The sequence below is a fragment of the Chiloscyllium punctatum genome, chromosome 32, assembly GCF_047496795.1.
Source record: "Chiloscyllium punctatum isolate Juve2018m chromosome 32, sChiPun1.3, whole genome shotgun sequence".
Classification (NCBI taxonomy): Eukaryota; Metazoa; Chordata; class Chondrichthyes; order Orectolobiformes; family Hemiscylliidae; genus Chiloscyllium; species Chiloscyllium punctatum.
Genome location: NC_092770.1, coordinates 48,533,507 through 48,555,939, shown reverse-complemented (window position 1 = coordinate 48,555,939; position 22,433 = coordinate 48,533,507). Strand labels below are relative to the sequence as shown.

Below are 22,433 nucleotides of genomic sequence, written 5' to 3'. Positions count from 1 at the left end.
GCCTCAGCTCCTGAGCTTGCCCAGTAGGTTCAAGAGTTTTGCTCCCTGTGTAGACAGAAATGGAAACTGCAGGGAGGATGAGCCAACTGATCACATTCAATTGGGGGGAGGAGAAATGTCATTATAATTGGAGATATTATAGTTAGAGGCACAGACGCAGTTCTCAGTGACCAGAATCGATAGTCCCAAATGTTGTGTTGCCTGCCTGGTGTTAGAGTTCGAGATATCTCATCAGGGCTATAGGCAACTTGGAATGGGAGGTTAAAGATCCAGTTATCGTGGCCCACGTAGGTACTATACCAATAACATCGATAAACTAGGACACAGGCTCTGCTAAGCTATTATGAATAGCTAGGAGCTACGTTAAAAAGCAGAACCAAAAAAGGTAATAATTGCTGCATCACTATTTGAGCTACGAGCTAATTGGCACAGAGTCAATAAGATTAAGCAGGTAAATGTATGGTTCAAACAGTGGAGGGATAGCAATAGCCTTGAATTCATAGGATGTTGGCACCAGTAGAAGGGACCTGTTCCAATGGGACAGTCTTCATCTGAACCATGCAGGGACCAGAGTCCTAGCGAATCGCATAACTAGGGCTGTAGGCAGGGCTTTAAACTAAATAGGGGGAGAAGGGGGAATTAGAAAACCCAAATTAAAGGAGGAGGGTAAGAGTGCACAACTCAGGAGAGGTTATTAAAATCTCCAGCAGAGATACAAATAGGACAGAGTATTTGCAAAGGGTTAGCAATAAAACTTCAAGCACTGGACAAACGAATGACAATGAGAAGAGGGATGGTTGATGCTGAAGGTGTTATATCTGAATGCACGCAGCATAAGAAATAAGGTGAATGAGCTTTTAGCGCAGACTGAAATTGGCAGGTATGACATGGTGCACATTATGGAAACATGCCTGCAAGGGGATCAGGATTGGGAGCTGAATATTCGATACATCCTATCAAAAAGCCAGACAGGTAGACAGAGGGGGTGGGATTGCCTTATTAGTAAAATGAAATTAAATCAATAGTAAGAAACAAAGTAGGGCCAGATGGTATAGAATCTGTGTGGGTAGAATTGAGGAACTGCAAAAGGTTTAAAAAAAAAATAGTTGGAGTTATGTACAGGCCTCCAAACAGTAGTCAGAAGCTAGGGTACAAGATAGAAAGATGTGTCAGAAAGGCAAAGTTACAATGATCATGGGGGATTTCAATATGCAGGTGGACTGGGAAAATCAGGTTGGTAGTAGATTGCAAGAAAAGGAATTTGTGGAGTCTTCACAAGGTGGCTTTTTGGAGCAGCTTGTGATGGAACAGGCAATACTGGATTTAGTGTTATGCAGTGTGGCAGACTTGATAATGGAGCTTAAGGTGAAGGAACCCCTAGGAGGCAGTGATCATAATATGATTGAATTTACTCTGTAATTTGAGAGTGAGAAGATAGAATCAGTGGTAAGAATATTAAAGCTGAATAAAGGCAACTACAGAGGCACGAGGGAGGAGCAGGGTAGAATCGACTGGGAGAGGAGCCTACCAGGAAAGACAACAGAACAGCAATGACATGAGTTTCTGGGAGTAATTCAGGAGACAAAGCAGAGATTTGTCCTGAGGAAAAAAAGAAGAATGTTTCAGGGAGGATGAGGCAACCATGGCCGACTAGGAAAGTCACAGACAGCATAAAAGCAAAAGAAAACATATGATGTGGCGAAGGGCAGTGGGTAACCAGAGGATTGGGTAGCTTACAATGACCAGAGGGCAACGAAACAAAATATAAGGAGGGAGAAGAATAAATATGAGGGTAAGCAAGCCAGTAATATAAAGGAAAACTGTAAGAGTTTCTTTAGATATACAAAAGGGCAAAAGTGGTCATTGGACTGCTGGAAAGATAGTAGAGGTGAACAAGGAAATGGCGGATGAACTGAATAATTACTTCACAACAGTCTTCACAGTGGAAGACACGAGTGATATCCCAAAAATTCGAGAGAGAGTGGTCAGAGCTGAGTACGGTGGCCATCATCAAGGAGAAGGTGCTAGAATAACTGAATGGCTGAAGGTGAATCAACCATCTGGTTCAGATGGACTACATCCCAGAATTCTCAGGGAGATAGCTGAAGAGATAGTGGAGGCATTAGTGGTGATCTTACAGGAATCACTGGAGTCAGGGAGGGTCCCAGAGGACTGGAAAATTGCTAATGTAACACCCCTGCTTAAAAAGAGAGTAAAGCAAAAGACAGAAAATTACAGACTGACTAGCCTAACCTCAGTTGTGGATAAGATCCTGGAATCCATTGTGAAGGATGAGATTTCTAAATACTTGGAAGTGTATGGTAAAATAGGGCAAAGTCAGCATGGTTTCATCAAGGGGAGGTCATGCCTGACAAATTTGCTAGAATTCCTTCAGGAAGTAATGAGCAGATAAGACCAAGAAGAGCCAATGGTTTTTATCTACCTGGACTTCAAGATGGCCTTTGACAAAATGCCACACAGAAGGCTACTGAGTAAGATCCCACAATGCCAGAGGCAAGGTACTAGCATGGATAGAAGCTTGGCTGTCTGGCAGGAAGCAGAGTCTGGAGGTAAAAGGGTCCTTCTCAGGATGGCAGTCAGAGACAATTAGTGTTCCACAGGCTCAGTTTTGGGACTGCAACATTTTTCACTTCATACATTAATGATCTAGATTAAGGAATGGAGGGGATTCTGGCTAAGTTTGCAGACGCTTCAAAGATAGGTAGAGGGACAGCTGGAATTGAGAAGGCAGGGAGGCTGCAGCAGGATTTGGGTCAAGTTAGGAGAGCGGGCAAAGAAGTGGCCGATGGAGTACAACATGGGAAAAAATGTGAGGTCATGCACCTTGGAAGAAAAGAGGCATGGATTATTTTCTAAATGGGGAGAAAATTCAGCAATGTGAAGTGCAAAAGACTTGGGAGCTTTAGTCTCCAGGAAAATTTCCTGGCCATAAATATATTGCTGTTTGTGGGATCTTGCTGTGTTCAATTTGGCTGTGTTTTTTACATTTTCAGGAACACTTCAAAAGTGCTTCATTGGTTCAGTTTGAAATGCTGTATAAAAGTATTGAGAAAGTATATAAAAGCCAAATCATTTTTTCCCCTTTTGGAGATAGTGAGGACTGCAGATGCTGGAAAGTTGGAGTTGATAAAATGTGGAGCTTGAAAAAGCATAGTAGGTCAACAGCAGAGGAGCAGGAGTGTTTTGGGCAGGACCCTTCGTCAGGACTCTCAAAACGTGGACCCTCCCATTCCTCTGATGTTGCTTTACCTGCTGTGCTTTTTCCAGCTTTTTTTTCCCCCCTCTCTTACAAGGAACAATGTATATTAAATAGTGGTACTTCTGAACAATTTCAGCAGGATTTTTATGTCCACTAAACAGCACAAATGTATTCAGGCAGGACACTACTGATATGCCAACATCCAGACAGCGATCAATTAAAATGTGTATTAAGTTGAAAGCATGGTTAATTCTAAACAAAGCTGCGGAAATGAACTCAGGGTAATCTACCAGTGGATTTTTAGAATTCTGTATTAAAAACATGGTTCTTCATAAGGTGAGGTGCTGCAAGAGCAAGAATAATTAAAAACAAACCCACTTGATTTGAAAATGACCTAAAAGCATAAGATGTTCAGGCAACCCAAACAGTTTACAATCAATTAAGCACTTTTGAACTGCTGTAATATGCAAACATAGGAATTACAATTCACCACTTGCCCCACCAGCAAATCAAATACTTGCAACAGCTTTAAAATCAAAATGTTCCTTTTTATCCCATCAATACCTTTACAACACCAAACCTCAGCAAAGATAGAACACTATTTTCACAATTAAGAATCTTAAAATTCATTTTTCCATTGCTAACATTGATTTTAAATAAATCTGTAATGACAGGTGCTGCCAAGGTTGTTACTTGTATGGAACATAATCCTTTAAAGTTTCTAGCAAAGTTACATATCAAACATTTAGTACTGTTTAATGAGGTCAATGCTAAAACCATACTATTTGAAAATCATTCATGTGGCACAATAAGACAATATAGCAGATTCTTTCTCGTAAGATGGCAGCATAGTAGTATGGTCCAGCTGGAGCTTCTCTGATCCACCCGTTCTTTTTATTCTTTTCTCCTCTCTCCTCCCTTCTGTCAGCCTCCGGCACCTGGCGCTGGCCTCCAAAGCGGGGTCAGCAGAGACGCCAGAAGCCTGGAGCAGGGTGGCAGCCAGCAGTCAGATCACATGAGGGCCTCCTGCACTGGTCTGCTGCAGAGAGACTTGAGAAAGACTGTGATACTTGTCTTTTGAACTTTCCTGTTTTTCCCACCTTTGTGTGTATAACTGTTGTTATGTAACATTTTTTTCATTTCTCTATTCTGCAACTTAGTATTGTACTTTGTACCTTTGTATCTAAGTGGCGACTTATAAACTTTTCACTGTGCACACAGTGTGTGAAAATAAAGCGAATTCTAAATAATAAGAAATAAATACCATGAAAAAAAAATGGAGGAACAGAAATATCATAAGCAAAACAGATTTTGCCAAACATGATTCGGCTCCTGTGCTGGCTGAGGTTACCGTTAAGGACTCTCCTTCTCAACTTCTCCCCTTGCCAGAGATGTGGTGACCTACAGGTTAAACCATCACTAGTGACCTCAGAAAGATTCAGCAGAAGAATTACATCCAAAAATGTGCAGGAATTTGCCAAAAGAAAACTAGATGCAGCTGTGCCAGCTTTGGAAAGAAGTTTTATTATGGAAATAGTTCTGAATCTTCATTGTAGTTTGATATTGTAAGGATATTGCTGGGTTAAAAGGAATATCTTGAAGTCAGAACTTTTTGCAGGTGATTGCACTGAAAACCTTTTGGCTAATTTAGTACAATTCAATTTTTTTCACTTGTTTAATAAACATGTTACACATTCAAAGAACACTTGCAGACTTGAACACTAAATGTGTTCAGCAACTGACATAGTTGAAAAGTTACAGTTTACAGTTATGAAGATGTGGGTGAACTATACCTTTTAAGAGAGTTAAAGCTAGTAGTGACAGGACCAAGTGTTTTCAATAAGACATAATATAACATGTGCTCCAGCTACTGGAGTAGCTGGTTGCCTGGAAATGACAAAAAACAGATTTGAATTAGGCCAATCAGTTTAAATTATATCCTGAAAAATACCAAATTCGAATCAAGTTTGAATTGAGTATATTGACAATCTTAAAAGCCAAATGACACAATCTGATTTCCAGGGTATAAAACCATGAAAATATTGAACAATTAGAGGAGAACTGCCAAGCCCAGCACGTAAAGAGACTGCTGGAAAAATAGCTCTCTTAAAAGGTACCTTTTCGATCAGTAAACTGTGACGCAAAAATTCCTAAGACGATGACAATACAGGACGATCCAAACAGAAGAACCAAAAGCTGTCTGGTTTTGAGATTAAAAAGTGTTGTTTTGTAAATCCTAATTGGGAGTTTTATCAGACTAGTATTATAGAAGGGAAGGTAACAGTTATGTTAGAGTAAGGAATTGTAAATAGTTGTTAATTATTCTGTTATACTTTAAGAAATAAAATTGTTATTTTTTACTTTACATAGGTCTTGGCCACTCAAATGTTTACAGATTATTGCATGGGACAAATCTTTTCTGTGTTGCTGGTTTTAAGTTAAGCAGGAGGGTTTACGCCGTGTTTGGGGGCTCAGGTCTGTGAGCTGAACTGGTTTAGGCAGATGTGAATAGATTTGGTGGTATGAAAATTTAAACACTTGCAGGTTAGTGTCCTAGATCTTCAAATAAAACGTAGGTGAGACAATTTGTTTAATTTCAGTGTCTTGTGGTTGGTTAAATGAAAAGTGAGAGAAATGGTTAAAGAGGGTCTGAGATTTGAAGAGGATTCCCAAATTTGGCAAGAAAGTTTAAAAGGAAAGAAAAAGACCATACTTTTAGAATTAACGAATAAGTTAGATTTGGGTTTAACCAAGGACAAAAGTAAAGCTGAAATTGCAAAGGGGTTACTCAAACACTTAGGTGTATCTGAGAAAACAGACAAGTCCAGTAGAAGTAGAAAAACTTAAATAACAATTGAGGAAAATGGAGTTAGAGAGAGAGAGAGAGAGAGAGAGAGAGAGAGAGAGGGAGAGAGAGAGAGAAAGAAAGAAAGAGAGAGGAAAAAGAGCAGGAGGAGAAGGTTCTTAGCTGAGCAAAGAGAGAGAGAGAGAGAGAGAGAGAAGAAAAGGAGAGACAAAAAGAGAGAATTTGAATTGGAGAACTGGAGATTAAAAGAGAAGGTAGTGATGTACATAAATATTTCAAATCTCTGCCACATTTTGATGAGAAAGATGTCGAAGCCTTTATTTCATTTGAAAAATTGGCTAGGCAGATGGAGTGGTCTGAGGGTTTATGGATAATGCTAGTTCAGACTAAACTTGTAGGCAGAGCTAGTGAGGTGTTTGCAGCACTGTCAAATGAGGTGTCAAGAGATTAAACAGACTATTTTAAGTGCTTATGAATTGATACCAAAAGCATATACACAGCAATTTAGAAACAAAAGAAGGAACCAGGTCAGAATTATGTTGAGTTTGAAAGAATTAAACATAGTCATTTTGATCGATGGGTGTGTGCTTTAAAAATAGATAGGACATTTGAGGCTCTAAGAGAGATCACTCTGCTGGGGGAGTTTAAAAACTCACTTCCAGAAATGGTAAGAATTCATTGGAGGAACAGAAAGTTCAGGAAGTGAGAAGGGCAGCAGAATTAGCAGATGAGTGCATGTTGGTGCATAAGACAAGCTTCCAGCCAGAATTTTGTCCTGTGAGGGATAGAAGTTGGGAGAAGGAGAGATCCTACATCACTAAACCAAGAATAGACAGCACTGGTAAGAATTTACCACAGGATTAAAAAAAAGCCCAAAAGGATGGAAAGGAGCTGAAAGGCCTCAGGTGTTTCTACTGTGGTAAAATGGGACACAGTCACAGTGCTGGTCGTTAAAGAAAGGCACTGTGGGAAAAGACATGGGAGAAGCAGCTCAGCCAGTGGCATGAATGAAGGTAGTAAAGGAGACCACCAAAAAGAGCTGAGGAGCTACAGGAGAATGCATAGCCTAGGTAGGGACTGGATATGAAGTTGGTACCTGATCTCTACAAAGAATTTGCCTCTGTGGGTAAAGTTTACTCAAAAAGAACAGGGGGAGAAGGACAAGAAAATATAATTTTGAGAGATCCAGGATCTAACCAGTCACTGATCATAAGAGATGAGCAAATATGCATGCTTCCTGATCGGTTACCCGGGAATGTGGTAATTTGTGGGATAGATGGACTCCCCTATGTCAGACCGGGTTGGAGTGCCAACTTAAGACTGGGGAAGTTACAATGGGAGTGATTGACAGAGTGTCAGTTCTGTGAATTCAGTTTGTTCTTGGGAATGATTTGGCAGGATCCAAGGTGGGAGTGACACCTTGTTGTGGAGAAGCCCAAGGAAAACCAAGAAACTGAGGAATTAAAACAGAAATGTCCTGGTATTTCCCCAGACTGTGTGGTAACCAGATCCCACTATCATAAATTGCAGCACGAAGCAAAAAGTAAAGAGAAAGATGAAGGAATTGAAGTTCAGTTAGTGGATACCCGGTTTGAAGTAATGGTGCGGGAAAAACCTGAACAGGGAAAGGGTCAGACAGAAGTGTCTACTCCTGAAAGACAGAGACTTGCAACAGCAAGACAAGAAAATAAAAGATATATTGTGGATGTGTACTCTGAAAAAGAGGCAGAGACTATTCTGGAGAGGTATTATCTGAAAGATAGAATCCTAAGAAGGAAATGGAAACCATGGCAGGTTAGTGCAGAGGAGAAATGGACTGAAGTGCACCAGATTGTGCTGCCGGTAGCATACAGGCAGGTGGTGTTAAGGGTAGCACATGAACTCAGGCTAAAAAAAGGTACAAAAACATTTCCATTGGCCTGGAATGCACAAGGTTGTAGTTACCTTTTGCTGTACATGTCATACATGCAAAATGGGAGGTAAACCACAGGCAGTAATAAAACCAGCACCTTTGTTGCCAATTCTCACATTTGAAGAACCTTTTACGCAGGTTATAATTTATTGTGTAAGTCCCTTCCCAAGAACTAAAAGCAGGAATCAGTACTTGTTAGCCATAATGGATATGTCTACCAGATTTCTGGAGGTAATTCCATTATGGAGTATCAAGGCAAAAAAAAGAGTAGGAGAGGAATTAGTAGCTTTCTTCACACAGTATAGGCTACCCAGAGAGATTTAGTCAGACCAAGGGTCAAATATTACTGCTAGGCTGTTTAAGGAGGTTATGGATAGCTTAGGTATACAGCACTTTAAATCCTGTGTGTATTGTCCTGAATCCCAGGGAGCTTTAGAAAGGTGGCATCAGACCTTGAAGACAATGTTGAGAGCATACTGTCAGGATTATCCAAGTGATTGGGATAAAGGTATCCCATTCGTATTGTTTGCCATGAGAGATGCCCCAAATGAATCTACTCAGTTTACTCCCTTCAAGTTAATATCCGGTCATGAAGTAAGAGGTCCTTTGAAATTAAAGAAAAATTGACAGAACCAAAGTTGGAGATCTCACATTTACATGATGTATCAGAGAGGAGGGAGAGATTAAACAGAGTAAGTGAGTTTGTTAAACAGCACCTAAAGAGGGCACAGTATGGAATGAAGCAGGTGACAGATAAAAGCTCGGAGACTTGAACGTTTTCCCGAGGAGATAATGTATTAGTACATTACCAGTGATAGGAGATCCCTTCAAATTCAGGTTTAGTGGTCCCTATCAAATTAAGAAAAAGTTGAGTCAGGTGAACTATTTAGTAAAGATGCCAAATGTGAAAAAAAAAGATACAGTGCATGTCATGTGAACATGTTGAAACTATACTATACTAGAGAGAAAGAACTGGAGAAACAGGTGTTAGTTACTGCCCCGCAGAGTGAAGAATCAAATTCAGGAGATATGGATTTTGAGGTGCCTCAAAATAGATTTTTAAAAAATGAAGTAGTCCTGGAGTGGGATTGGTTAATAAGCTGTCTGTTTCAGGAGCATAGAATGCAGTTGAAAAATTTGTTACTGCAGTACAAGGACATATGTAAGAATCAGATGGGGAGGATTAATGCTGTTGTACATGAAGTAGACAAAGGGAATACTGCTCCGATAAAATAACACCCCTATCAGCTTAATCCTTTCAAAGCCAGACAGGTCCAGATGGAGGTGGAAGCCATGCTCGATGAGGACATCATCGAACCAAGCCAGAACGAGTGGAGTTCGCCAATCATCTCCGTTTCCAAACCGGACAGGACTCAATGATTCTGTGTAGATCATCGGAAGGTCAACGCCATTACAAATCGGACTCATATCCAATTCGCAGATTGGAGGACTGTATCGAGAAAGTCGGAGAAGCCAGTTGCATCACCAAGTTGGACTTAATGCATGGTTACTGGCAGGTATCAGAGATGGCGAAAGACATTTCTGCATTTGTAATCCCAAATGGGCTTTATGAGTTTAACACACTCGCCACATTCCGAAGACTCATGAACTGAGTTGTGGCTGGGTTAATAAACTGTGCAGTCTCTTTGGATGATGTAGTGGTCTTTAGTAAGTCCTGGAAAGATCACATGGTACAGTTTGCGGCACTCTTTGAATGACTACGAGAAACAAAACTGGTCATGGACTTAAATAGAAAGGAACTCGTGAAAGCAGAGGTGACATTCTTGAGACATAACCTCGATCGTGGAAGGGTGACCCCACGGAACACAAAATAAAGGCAATCAATGAATTTCCACGACCAACCTCGAAGAAAGAGGTGCTTCAATTCTTAAGACTGAGCAGATTCTACCGGAACTTTGTTCCAAACATCAGCAGTGCAGTGGCACGTTAACCAATTTGCTGAAGAACACCACAGTTTCGGTGCACAGAACCATGCTAGGAGGCAAGCAACCATTTGAAATCAATACTAACCACCAAACCAGTTTTAGCTACACCACACTTTTCAAAATCTTTTAAAGTCGCCATCGATGCTAGTGACATTGGAGTTGGAGCTGTTCTCCTACAAGGAGATGAGGATGGGATTGAACTGCCAGCTGGTTACTTGTCGAAGAAGATCAACATCGAGCAGAAACACTCCACAATCGAAAAGGAACGATTGAGATTGGTACTGGCCTTACAACGTTTTAACGCATGTCATGGACAATGTGTCGAGATGGCTGTGTATACTGTCCACAATCCACTTACATTCTTAGAACGTTTTAAAGATAAGACTTTGAGACTATTTCATTGGAGTCTTATGTTACAGACTTTTAATTTAAAAATCATACATGTTTGGGGTCAGAAGAATGTAATCGCTGATGTGTTATTTCGGATTTAACTGACAGAGTTTAGATGAGATTTGTATTTTTATATACACACACACACACACACACACACACACACACACACACACACACACACACACACACACACACACACACACACACACACACACACACACACACACACACACACACACACACACACACACACACACACACACACACACACACACACACACACACGTATTTTGGAAGACGGGAAGGTGAACTTACATTAAAGTTATCTGTATGTTAGGGTAATGTGTTTAAAAAGTAGAGAAAAAAATGAAGCCATCTTTTCATTATGATGGTTCATTTTTTTCTGGGGGGTTGGGGATGGTGTTATGAAGATGTGGGTGAACTATACATTTTAAGAGATTCAAAGTTTGGGAGAAGATTTGTAGCTCGGGTGCTCGTTGTTGTGGTTCTGTTTGCCGAGCTGGGAATTTGTCTTGCAAACGTTTCATCCCCTGTCTAGGTGACATCCTCAGTGCTTGGGAGCCTCCTGTGAAGCGCTTCTGTGCTGTTTCCTCTGGCATTTATAGTGGCCTGTCTCTGCCGCTTCCGGTTGTAAGGAACTCTAACTGACAACCGGAAGCGGCAGAGACAGCACAGGAGGAAACAGCACAGAAGCGCTTCACAGGAGGCTCCCAAGCACTGAGGATGTCACCTAGACAGGGGACGAAACGTTTGCAAGACAAATTCCCAGCTCGGCGAACAGAACCACAACAACATTTTAAGAGAGTTAAAACCTAGCAGTGACAGCACCAAGTGTTCCCAATAAGATAGAATGTAACATATGCTCCAGCTACTGGAGTAGCTGGTTGCCTGGAAACAACAAAAAAAAAACAGAATCAATTTAGGACCATCAGTTTAAATTAGATTAGATTAGATTAAATTACTTACAGTGTGGAAACAGGCCCTTCGGCCCAACAAGTCCACACCGCCCCGCCGAAGCGCAACCCACCCATACCCCTACATCTACCCCTTACCTAACACTATGGGCAATTTAGCATGGCCAATTCACCTGACCTGCACATCTTTGGACTGTGGGAGGAAACCGGAGCACCCGGAGGAAACCCACGCAGACACGGGGAGAATGTGCAAACTCCACACAGTCAGTCGCCTGAGGCGGGAATTGAACCCAGGTCTCTGGCGCTGTGAGGCAGCAGTGCTAACCACTGTGCCACCGTGCCGCCCTAAATTGTACCTCAAAAAATTTGAATCAAGTTTGACTTGAGTATATTTACAATCTTAAAAGCCAAATGACACAATCTGATCTTGGAGTATAAGACCAGGGAAATATTGAAGAATTAGAGGAGAACTGCCAAGGCCCAGCATGTAAACAGACTGCTGGAAAAATCGCTCTCTTAAAATAGCTCTCTTTTCGATCAGCAACCTGTGATGCAAAAATTCCTAAGAAGAAGAAGAAAAGACAACATAAGAAAGATCCAAACAGAAGAACCGAAAGCTGCCTGGTTTTGAGATAACAAGTGTTGTTTTGTTAACTTTAATTGGGAGTTTTATCGGACTAGTATTATAGAAGGGAAGGTAAAAGATAGGTTAGAGTAAGGAATTGTAAATAGCTTTTAGTTAATTATTCTCTATTATACTTTAAGAAATAAAGTTGTTAATATTGACTTTAAATAGCTCTTGGCCACTCGAATTTTTACAAATTACTGCACGGGATAAATTTTTTCCTGTGTTGCTGGTTTTAAATTAAGCAGGAGGGTTTACCCCATGTCGTAACATTACCCATCCTGGGATATGACTTGTCAAGTATTAACACCACCTGAGATCACTAGAGTCAGTAAAGGTAAGGACAGAGAAATTTATGAAAAGCACTTTCATATCCTCGTCTTTTTTCCATACTCTCATTTGAAGGCAAGAATAAAGGAATAAACTCAGTAATTTGAGTAACTTAATTTCTCAGCAAATTAAGTCTTGACAATCTGTTGATGACACTTCATGATCATTCCCAATAATTAACTTTAGGTGTGCATCAAACTTGCTCACATTAATTACTTCATGTTGTGGCACGTTTCAAGAATAAATGTAACTTAATGTGACAAAAATGTATACACCAAGATATCACTTTTCCAATTTTAATAAGGAAAGCTTTATCAAATGGTCAAGAACCAACAATTCTTCTCTATATTTTCAGTTGGCATTGTATCCAAGTAGTCGAATTCAAATTAAAAGTAAAGCTTCATCACAGATTATAAACATCAACACTCTACATGTCTGCTTGCAGTGGGGAAATGATGTCTTCGTGGAAATGTCAAAGGACTACTAATTCAGAGTTTAAATCAACATTGGCAGCTGGTATAATTTAAAGTTAGTTAATAAATGTGGCCAAAAAAAAAATTCCCATAATGGTGACCATTACAATTATTAGTCATTGATTGCTGTAAAGTCATTTCAAAGAAAACCCGTCGTCCCTACTTCATCTGACTTCATGTGACCCCAGACCCACAGCAATGTGGCGGACTCTTAATTACCCTAGCCAGCCACTCAGTTCAGACAACAAAAGCTGGCTTTGTCAGAAATGCACACAACCCAAAAAGGACTTTTTTTTTAAACTCCTAACATAATTTAGCACCTGGTACAAGCTTTAAACAAGGATAGACGATGACCTAGTGGCAATTTCACTAGATTATGAATCCAGAGATCCAGGTAATGTTCTGAGGACCTGGGTTTGACTCCTGCCACAGTGGATGGTGGAATTTGAATTCAATAATAATCCTGAAATGAAGTCTGATGGTGATGATAATGCTGATTGTCAGGAAAAAGATGGGTATATGAATAGGAAGGGTTTGGAGGGATATGGGCTGATAACTAGCAGGTGGGACTAGATTGGGTTGGGATATCTGGTCGGCATGGACAGGTTGGACCGAAGGGTCTGTTTCCATGCTGCACATCTCTATGACTCTACAGTTCACAAATTATCTTTAGGTAACGAAATCTGCCATCCTTACCTACAGACCACGGCAATATGTTTGATATTTAACTACCTTCTGGGCAATTAGGGAGGGGTAATAAATGTTGGCCTAGTGACGCCCACAACCCACAAATGAATTTAAAAAACTCTTTCACATTTAGGAAATTGCATTCTTAACTCTTGATATTATGCACATTGTTACAAAGCATTCCTGGTTCTTTCCCCAATGCTCAGTTAGCATTATTTTGCAGTTTCCTAATTGACTTAATTATTTCCAGAACAAAAAGCTAAGCAACTCTAAATATAAAGTCTAATTTAGCATGATCTGAGGATTACATCTTTGATCTTCTCTTAGCTTTAGTAATGTCAGGCACTACAGGCTTTGGTTACTTCACCAAGACAAATGTTTTTTTTAAAAACATTGTGTTTTGCACTAGTCACGTAAGTACTTTTGCTGAAAGTTATTTATTTCCATTGTTGGATATTTACCTGGACTTCTGCTCAAGGTTTCGAGAAGGATTAACTAAATCCATGCGTACCTGAAAAAAATATTTTGTTCACATATCAATACAAAAATTGGCCCAGTATTACAAATAAATAAATAAATACAGAGGGTGAAAATTTGAAATCAAAACAGAAATGTGGGACACTCAATGCAGAGATAAAAAGTCGGGGGCAGTGGAGGAAAAACACAGAAACACATGGGCTTTCTGGAATCATCAAAAGCTTCCTTTCTAGCCTGGGAGAAAGTTATCCCATTTGCATTCTCAGCTGTCTCTTCTTCTTTCACCCTCGTACATAATCCTTCATCAATTAATTAGTTTAAAAAAGGGCTTCCTTAGGATAAAGGCTTGTGGATAGACTCAATCAGCCATCTCACCTGGTTGGCCAGCTTTGAAACATTTGGTTCTTCACCAAGTGTCCTGACGTACGGAGTGAGTTTTTAAATTCTTCAAAGAGAATTAGCTTAGAGGCCTCCACAGATAGTGCCTGCATCCAAATGTATAAAAGGTACATTACTTGATCTTTTCAAACTATGAAGCTGCAAGCTGTTTTTAACACTTATGAAATTTATTCTATAAGCTTCACTGAACCAACTCATAAGCACCAAGGATAAACTTTCAGACCATTTGAGAATCTGTGGAAGTCTACTCAGAAATTGTGGCAGAAACCTTACGGGTTTTGTCTGTTAAACTGCTTTGAATTAGTAGCGTTCAGCTTTATGTGGGCGACCTCATTGTTTTCCAAGTTTTTCCAATTAAATTCAAAATTACTCTCCATCTCCCTCTGCTCAAATACTGGGATTCTAAAGCAAATTTAAATAGCTGTGCATGTGATTTAAAATCGGGGGCAGATCTCTTCCTATCTTCACTGGGTGCAGTGGATGCTCCCCACTTTGTTCAAACTTTTTAATTTAAGATTCTTCTACTTCTCTTTTTCCCTTCTTTCATTCACTTGCCTCTCTACCCTTTTATGCTTGAAATTCTAATTCTCACCTTTTCTATTTGATCAGAATGTTTGCAAGGACTACCTTTGTCTGTTTCTGGTACTAAATGCAGCTGTTCTCAAAATTCAAATGTGAAGATTATTTGTTTTCAGTTTCGAGAGGACAATGTCTGTATACTGGTCCAATTTATTTCACTCTGTTCTAAAAGTCTATTAGCCTTGACAGGGAACAATTGTTTGCACTGTAGTATACAAGATACCTCTAGTGGTATTATATAATCAGGATTGACTCAATCCCCACTTCTGATTACACTCATTCATTTGTGGGTTCAATCAAGTGTCCAAATATTTGTTCCTGTTCAGGATGAGTTCAAGGCTGACAACCCTGGTGAGAAAGAAAAATAACTGTCTCTCTGCTCATTTCAATGGGCAATCTCATGTTTTAATGGTGATCCATAAAAGGGAGCATCCTCTCCGCACCTACACTGCCAGGGCCCCTTATGATCTTATTTTTTCATCTGGTTGCTTCTTACTCTGCTAAAAACTTTTAATGGATACAAGCCTATCCTGTCCAACTGTCCACATCAGGTATTCCGGTAAACCTCTGAACTCCTTGCAATGAATGTCATCCTTCTTTAAATAAGATGACCAATAGTGCCCCATATAGAAGCAATTGGTAGCAGTTCAGAGAAGGTTTACCAGACATGGATAGTTTGGACAGGCTAGACTTGCACCCCATTAACAGCTATCATTCCCAGATTACTACCTTGTGCTATTGCCTAATGACTGAATTTTCCTAGGCATTTTGATAGCTAACTGAAAAGTTCAATTATGGGTGAGAAAGGAAAAGTGGCAAATAAAATTTAAACCAGAGTTGTTGGGATTTCTTAAAAGCCAAATTATACACTTGTATAAAAGAAAGAGTAAAACGTGCTTAGATGTTCTTATGGATATTACTTATGCAGAATTGAAGAATTGTCTTTTTAAGGGGCAATTAAAAGTGAAAGATTGATATAAATCAACACTCCAAGACATGTGCTGAATCTGCCCCAATTCAATTTTTTTTTACTTTTGACAGCCCCTTAAAAAAATTGAAAAAATAATTGAACTTTTCAGTGAACTAGTATAACTAATGGACCATAGTGAACTTCTCTGTACTCACATCTCCACACTGGTGTTAGTCCAAAGATGAAATACATGACAAAAACACATTTTCTGGAGCAAAAGTTAGTTAAAAAATTTCTAAGATCATCTTTACATTCTATTCATTTATAAGAATATAAAGGCCATTCTTGACAGTCAAAAACATAAAACTTACTTTATCTTTCTATGTGTCGGTGGTTCTCAGTTTATCCCTATTCCTTTTTCTATCCCTGCACAAAAGTCAAAAGATATTTACAGATGAGCAAAGTTATTTATCAGTTTTGATTCACCTCTTCAAAACTATGTCAATATATGCAAGTATAGCAGTGAATGGCTTGCCTAATGATTTAAGTATTTGATTTGTCTATTCTATCAGGAAATTTATTCCACAATCTACTTTTGATCACTTTTTGCATGACAAAATATTATCTAGAGAAACCTTGGTTATCCGACCGACACGGGCAGGGAGTATTTTGTTCGGATAATTGAATGTTCGGATAATCAAATGCTAGATAACAAGTTTAACCAAGCACTGGGACCTTGCAATCTTGCCGGATAATCCGAAACTTGGATAACTGAATGCCGGATAATTGAGGTTCCTCTGTATTAAGAAAAATACATTTCTTTGGAATTAACTACTTACCAAGTCTCTGCATACTCAGGTGTCTGAACCCAGTAATCTCAGCTACCACTCCCTTGTTCACAACTTGACTAATTAATACTTGTTCTTTGCTACCCTCTAGTTAGCTGTTTAATCCATTCTTACAGAGCTTATATTGAATTCCATACCACTGAATTTAATTAACTATGTGTTTAACATGTTAAATGCCCTTTGTAAAGTTATAGAGTATATCAAATTACAATCCAAATTACCTCCTCAAATATTTGAGGGGCTCATCTGAAAAGAAACTTTAAAATATTTAATTATCACAAATCACAAATGTAGTTAGGTGCTCTTATTAGTTCTCCATATACAGTTGTCCTAAGAAGTGAACAGCAAGCCAGTGGGTAATTGTTTCGCCTTATGGGTTGAAACTGCCTTGATAGCCGTCCTCTGCAAGACTTTCTTCTGTCATCATGTCATTTTGAGGGAATGATTCTACTGCCTACGGGATTGGAGCCACTGTCCAATGAGGAGTACCCTCCACCTTATATTCTAGAAATGGAAAACAGCCACTCCTATGGGCACACACCTAACTCCCTGCATCTGTGAAGGTCAGGGACCTGCAAGAATGATTCCAGGCATCTCAGTCCCCACTCACCTTTGCCAATATTATACTAAGTTCACTAACAAGACAATAACATGGAAGCCCACACCAATCACTGGAGCTATTTTTCACTCACCAGACACTAAGAAGCAGCAGCAGGGCCGAAGAAATGGCAACAGTCATTGCTTGGACTAATTTCTCCACGATCTGCACAGGGAACGCACAGCCTCCAGCAGCTCCAAAGAAAATGTTACATCACCTCCATTTAAGTGTATTGTTGTTGTATTGCAGCCAAATCCAAAGCATATTATCTTGAACATCAGCATGGACCTAGTCTCCCTCAATCCTTTGACTGTGGCCTCAACTGTCAAAGCCTCTTCCAGCTATTTGTACATATCTAAACGACAACCTTGAATTAATCAAGAGCACGTACCCCAAGATAAGAATATCTGCATTGGTAAAAAGTGCAGGAAATGACATAACATTGGATCTGAGGATCCTTCCTCCTCAGAAGTGCCTCAGTTTTTCCAGCCACAAAGCAATCCTGACCTGCACGAGAATATCAACAAGCAAGCTTCAAGAGTATTTCATTTCCTAATCCAAGCCATGCTTCCTGTGGTTGAGGGCCATCAGTCCATGATGACAGCACAAGGATGCCACTAGCACATATTGTCAAGGAACTTGAGGGGCCAAAGACAGACAGCAGCTTCTAACTGAGACACAAACAAACCTCATAATATGATACTGCTATATGACCCCTTTGCCACAGAATGGATGGTTACTCCCTTTGTAGCAAGCATTCTCTCTCTTGTCATCGCATACAAGATGAAAACAGATATGGTGTATTGGTGTTGACAGATTAAAAAAAAAAGGTCTCCTACTTGCTTCCTGCACTATACCCAGCTTTGAGGGAGGAGTGACTCAGTGGTTATGACCTGTTCTGCAGTCGCAGTTCAGATTTCTGTCAGGACCTCTCCTCTACCTGTGTTTTAGGAACAGGACCTAAGGTCTTTCCCTAGCAGCTAAAGAATTTACAGGTAAGTACTGTTGAAATATCGGGCCAGCCCAAGTATTCTGTCAGTGTTGACCTTCCAAGTATTTCCTTGGCTAGTTCGAGTGGAGGAGGAAGGAGTCTTGTATTCAGGGTGTAATGAACACAGGACTGTGACATCAGGAGAATATGAGGACTGTAGATGCTGAAAAGTCAGAGTCGAAAAGGGTGGCACTGGAAAACCACACCACTACAGCTCAGGTAGCATCCAAGGAGCAGAAGAGTCAACATTTCAGGCATATACCCTTCATCAGGAATGGAGAGGGAAAAGGGAGAATGAGAGATAAATATGGGTGAAGGGGGGCTGGGGGTAGAGATAGGTGGGAAGGCAATAAGTAATGGAGGTGGGGTTGGCTGTGATAGGTCAGTGGAGAGGGAGGAGCAGTTAGGTACGAAGGAAGATGGACAGAGTGGATTGGTGGAGGGGACATGGACCTAATAAGGTAGCCGCGGAGGGAATGTTCTCTGCGGAACGCAGATGAGGGTGGGGAAGGAAATATATATCTTTGGTGGTGGGGTCTGACTGTAGGTGGCGGAAATGGCTAAGGATAATGTGCTGCATCCGGAGATTAGTGGAGTGGAAGTCAACACAAACTTCAAACCCACCATCTCCCACAGCTACTTTCACTACACCTCCTACCACATCAACACCACCCCAACCCCCCTCCTGTAAAAACACAATCCCTTACTCCAAACTCCTCCACCTCTGCCGTATCTGCTCCCTGATTAAGCAATGTCCTCCTTTTATAGGGTCGGCAATTTTCCCTCCCATGTGATCAAAAATGTCCTGCAGCGCATCTCCTCCACTTCCCGCACTTCCACCCTCAAATCCCACTTCTCCAACCACAACAAGGATAGAAACCCTCCCCCAGTCCACACCTTCCATGCCACTAATCTCCAGATACAATGCATTATCCTCCACCATTTCTGCCACCTACAGTCAGATCCCACCACCAGAGATATATTTCCCTCCCCACCAATATCTGTATCCCGTAGAGACCATTCCCTCTGCGACTCCCTTCTTAGGTCCACGCACCCATCCAGCAACCCAGTCTCCACACCTAGCACCTTGCCTTGCCACCACATGAGGTGTAAAACCTGCACCCACACCTCTCCCCCCACCTCACCTCAATCCAAGGCCTCAAGGGATTTTTTCACACGTGGCAGAGATTTTCCTGCACATTCACCCAACTCATCCACTGCATCCATTGCTCTCAATGTGGTCTCCTCTACATTGACAAGACAGGACGCCAACTTGCAGAGTGTTTCAGGGAAACATCTCTGGGACACACGTACCAAACAACCCCATCACCCCGTGGCCAACCACTTCAACTGCCCCTCCCAATCCACCCTAAGAACGTCCTCCAAAACCAAATCAAAGTCACCTGCCAGCTAGAGGAAGAAGGCCTTATCTTCCACCTTGGGACCCTTCAACCACAAGGCATCAACAGCAACTTCACTAGTTTCCAAATCTCCCCTCAACCCTCCTCATCCCAGATCCAACCATCCAACTCAGAATTGCCCTCTTGACCTGTCCACCTTCCTTCACATCCACCCGCTCGACCCTCCCCAACGACCTATCACAATCACCCCCCAACTGCATCCACCCATCACCTTACCACCCACCTTGTCCCCAGCCCCACACCCCTATTTACTGCTCATCTCCCTTCCCCCTTCACATTCCTGATGGAGGGAATATGCCCAAAACATCGACTCTCCTCCTCCATCGACTCAGATGGGTTTTTTCCAACAATGGCAATGGATTCATGGTCATTAGACTCTTAATTCCAGATTGTTTTGAATTAAAATTCCAGCATCTGCCACAGCAGGATTTGACCCAGGTTCCCAGAACATTAACTGGGTCTCTGGATTAACAGTCCAACAATAATACCATCTTCCCTCAAATTAAGGATTCTAATCCCTTTATAAACTTCCTCTCACATAGACGAACAAAAAAAGCAGGGAGGCAGTTCAATGGTTTCTGTTCACTGTTTGCAGAGATAATTCTTATGCTGCTCAGAACATTGTTTTTCAGTTGTCTTCCTTTGGCTGCTTCCACTGGTTCGCAAGACACAAGGCGGCTGGTTACCTTATAAAAGGTCTCTGTCTTATCAGTTAAAAGTCACAGCTAACTATAACTGAAGGAAAGGTGAACTGGTTTTCTTCAGTTAAAAATGGCTTTTACTGCAGAAAACAGATACACATCTCCTGGGCTGGTGGAGATCAAATAACTTCTCTTGGTATCTTATTCCCAGTCCCAAATTGTTCAATTATCTGAGAATTAGGATGTTGGCAGGCAAAAGGCTTTTGTCATGAATAACTAGTCCATTAAACAAATTATTGTTGTCACTGACTTGTATCTGCACATAACCCCTTAGCTACAGTTTAACCCCTTAGCTACAGTTTACCAACAACCGAAATTTCAATTACTTTTTTTTGGAAAAATTGTTTACAAAATACTCACCATGAGTTTCAGGTTACTTGTTTTCAAATCATGCAGCAAGTTTTTAAAACAGTTCTCATTTCGGTCCACAATTTTAAAAAAACAGAAAAAGATCATTTTTTTACATGTTAATATTGAAAACAAACTATCATATGGCATACATGACAACAAATTTGGCAGCATCAAAATCTTATTGGACAACAGTGGCATAGAGAAGGAAATCTAGCCTAACCAGTCTAACCTACAAGTGACTACCAAACCACAGCAACAGTGCTGATTCCAGTGAGCTTTTTTGGTTACAAGGAATGCAGATTACCTAATCTTCGAGGGATTGGCAAAGACTGCGGTCTTTATCAGTAATGCCAAAAATAAATAAATTTTAGAATAAGATACTGCCATATCAATTTCCTACATAAGTACTGATCCATAAATCAACCAGCTTGGCAACACTGAACACCAGTGCGTTCAACAGGACAAAACACAATCAAAACATAATTAATGGTAACATCTTTTCCACTTTCAGCTGACAAAGAGTTTTATCTCCACTTAAAGATATCTAAGACCATAGGAATAATCCAGAGAGGTAGATTCTTTTCCAATGAGATCTGCTGAAAAGTTTAAGAACTACCTAAATGCCACAGTTTAAATGAATTAAAACGACACAATTTTAAGTTATTGCAACCAAAATCGTTGAAGGAGCACTTCAAAGGGGAATTATTCACCAGTACTTGCGAGGTCTCTGGATTTTCAAAACCTTTTTTGTTGGTGCGGGATAAAAACATAAACACTTCTTACCTGCACATTTGTTTCCTTCCTCGGAATCAGCTCGGAAGGGCGGAAGCTCGAAGAAAGGAACAAAGCAGTTGCAAAGCCTTGTGCTGCCCTTTCCCTGTTTCTCCGAAGTGTACTGCCAACTAAAACAAAAGTGATAGAGCAACTTGAAAGCGTGTTCTTGTCGGCCGCCCTAAAACCCGGTATAAGTGTCCAAAGCAGGCTGTATGCTGTTTGGGAACCGGCTGTTGAGTCCCCCTGCCCCGCTCGAGCAACAGCGGTTGCTTCCCCCACTCCCAAGCACCAGCGCGAGGGCACAAGCAAACAGACGTCACTTGTCACGCAGAGCTCTTTTCAAACGATTCTCGGTTATTTTCTGTTAAATCGCCCGGCGAGTGCTCACCCAAACGCCGTCCGCCTAAACTCCCTTCGGCGCGGGAGAGTAAATTGAACCAAGAAAAAAGGTTCCGCTGCTCCTCTACCAGCCTGAGAGAAAAGTCTTCAGTTAAAAGAAGGGTTTGAGGGGATGTTGCAGTTGCATCGTTTTTCTTGACGATGTCATTTCATCCTATTCAAACATTTCGAGTTTTAGCTTTTGGTAAATTCACAGTTAGCTCCTTTTGTTTTAATCGCCCATATGGAAATAGATTAAATTAGTACTAATATATTTATTTTCATATTGAAAATATTACGTAGCTCAATCATGAGAAAATATTTTGGTTGAAATAGTTACAAAATGCTACAAATAAAATATTAGATATCAGAATTTATAATAAATGTTCAGCATTAACGTCTGTCACTAATAGAAGTTACAAATTTTATCATGAAAATGTGCCATTCAGCCCACTGTCCTAAAAATGCTGTTTCAGCATATAACTTGTTTATACAATTAAACTTATATACTTATTTTTGTTTCATTAACTTAATATGTATGGAACTGGGACAGAGTGATTCCTGTCATATCATTTATAAAAGCCAACAAACTTGTACATAGATCTGATGACAGCAAATCAGATAAATCGCCCAATATGACATGCAGTTAAGGATCAATCCCAGTGCAAAATGGTGCATT

The 22,433-nt window shown here is 40.5% G+C and overlaps 1 protein-coding gene across 6 annotated transcripts in view; it reads right to left on the bottom strand.

Moving 5' to 3' along the window:
• Positions 1-21,734, bottom strand: part of LOC140458147 (protein FAM118A-like) — a 58,041-nt gene extending 36,307 nt beyond the window's left edge. Inside the window, exons 1-4 of one of the 6 annotated variants that reach the window (XM_072552302.1) lie at positions 21,386-21,734; positions 20,612-20,665; positions 16,064-16,118; positions 13,789-13,838 (exon numbers count right to left, since the gene is read on the bottom strand). In XM_072552302.1, coding sequence (XP_072408403.1) covers positions 13,789-13,832 — 44 coding nt within the window. In that variant the 5' untranslated portion in view covers positions 13,833-13,838; positions 16,064-16,118; positions 20,612-20,665; positions 21,386-21,734. Of the gene's footprint in view, positions 1-5,013; positions 5,131-13,788; positions 13,839-14,179; positions 14,290-16,063; positions 16,119-17,232; positions 17,333-20,611; positions 20,666-21,385 lie in introns of those variants that run through there. The other 5 variants (XM_072552304.1, XM_072552299.1, XM_072552301.1 and 2 more) reach the window with 5 other exon arrangements.
• Positions 21,735-22,433: the final 699 nt, after the last annotated feature.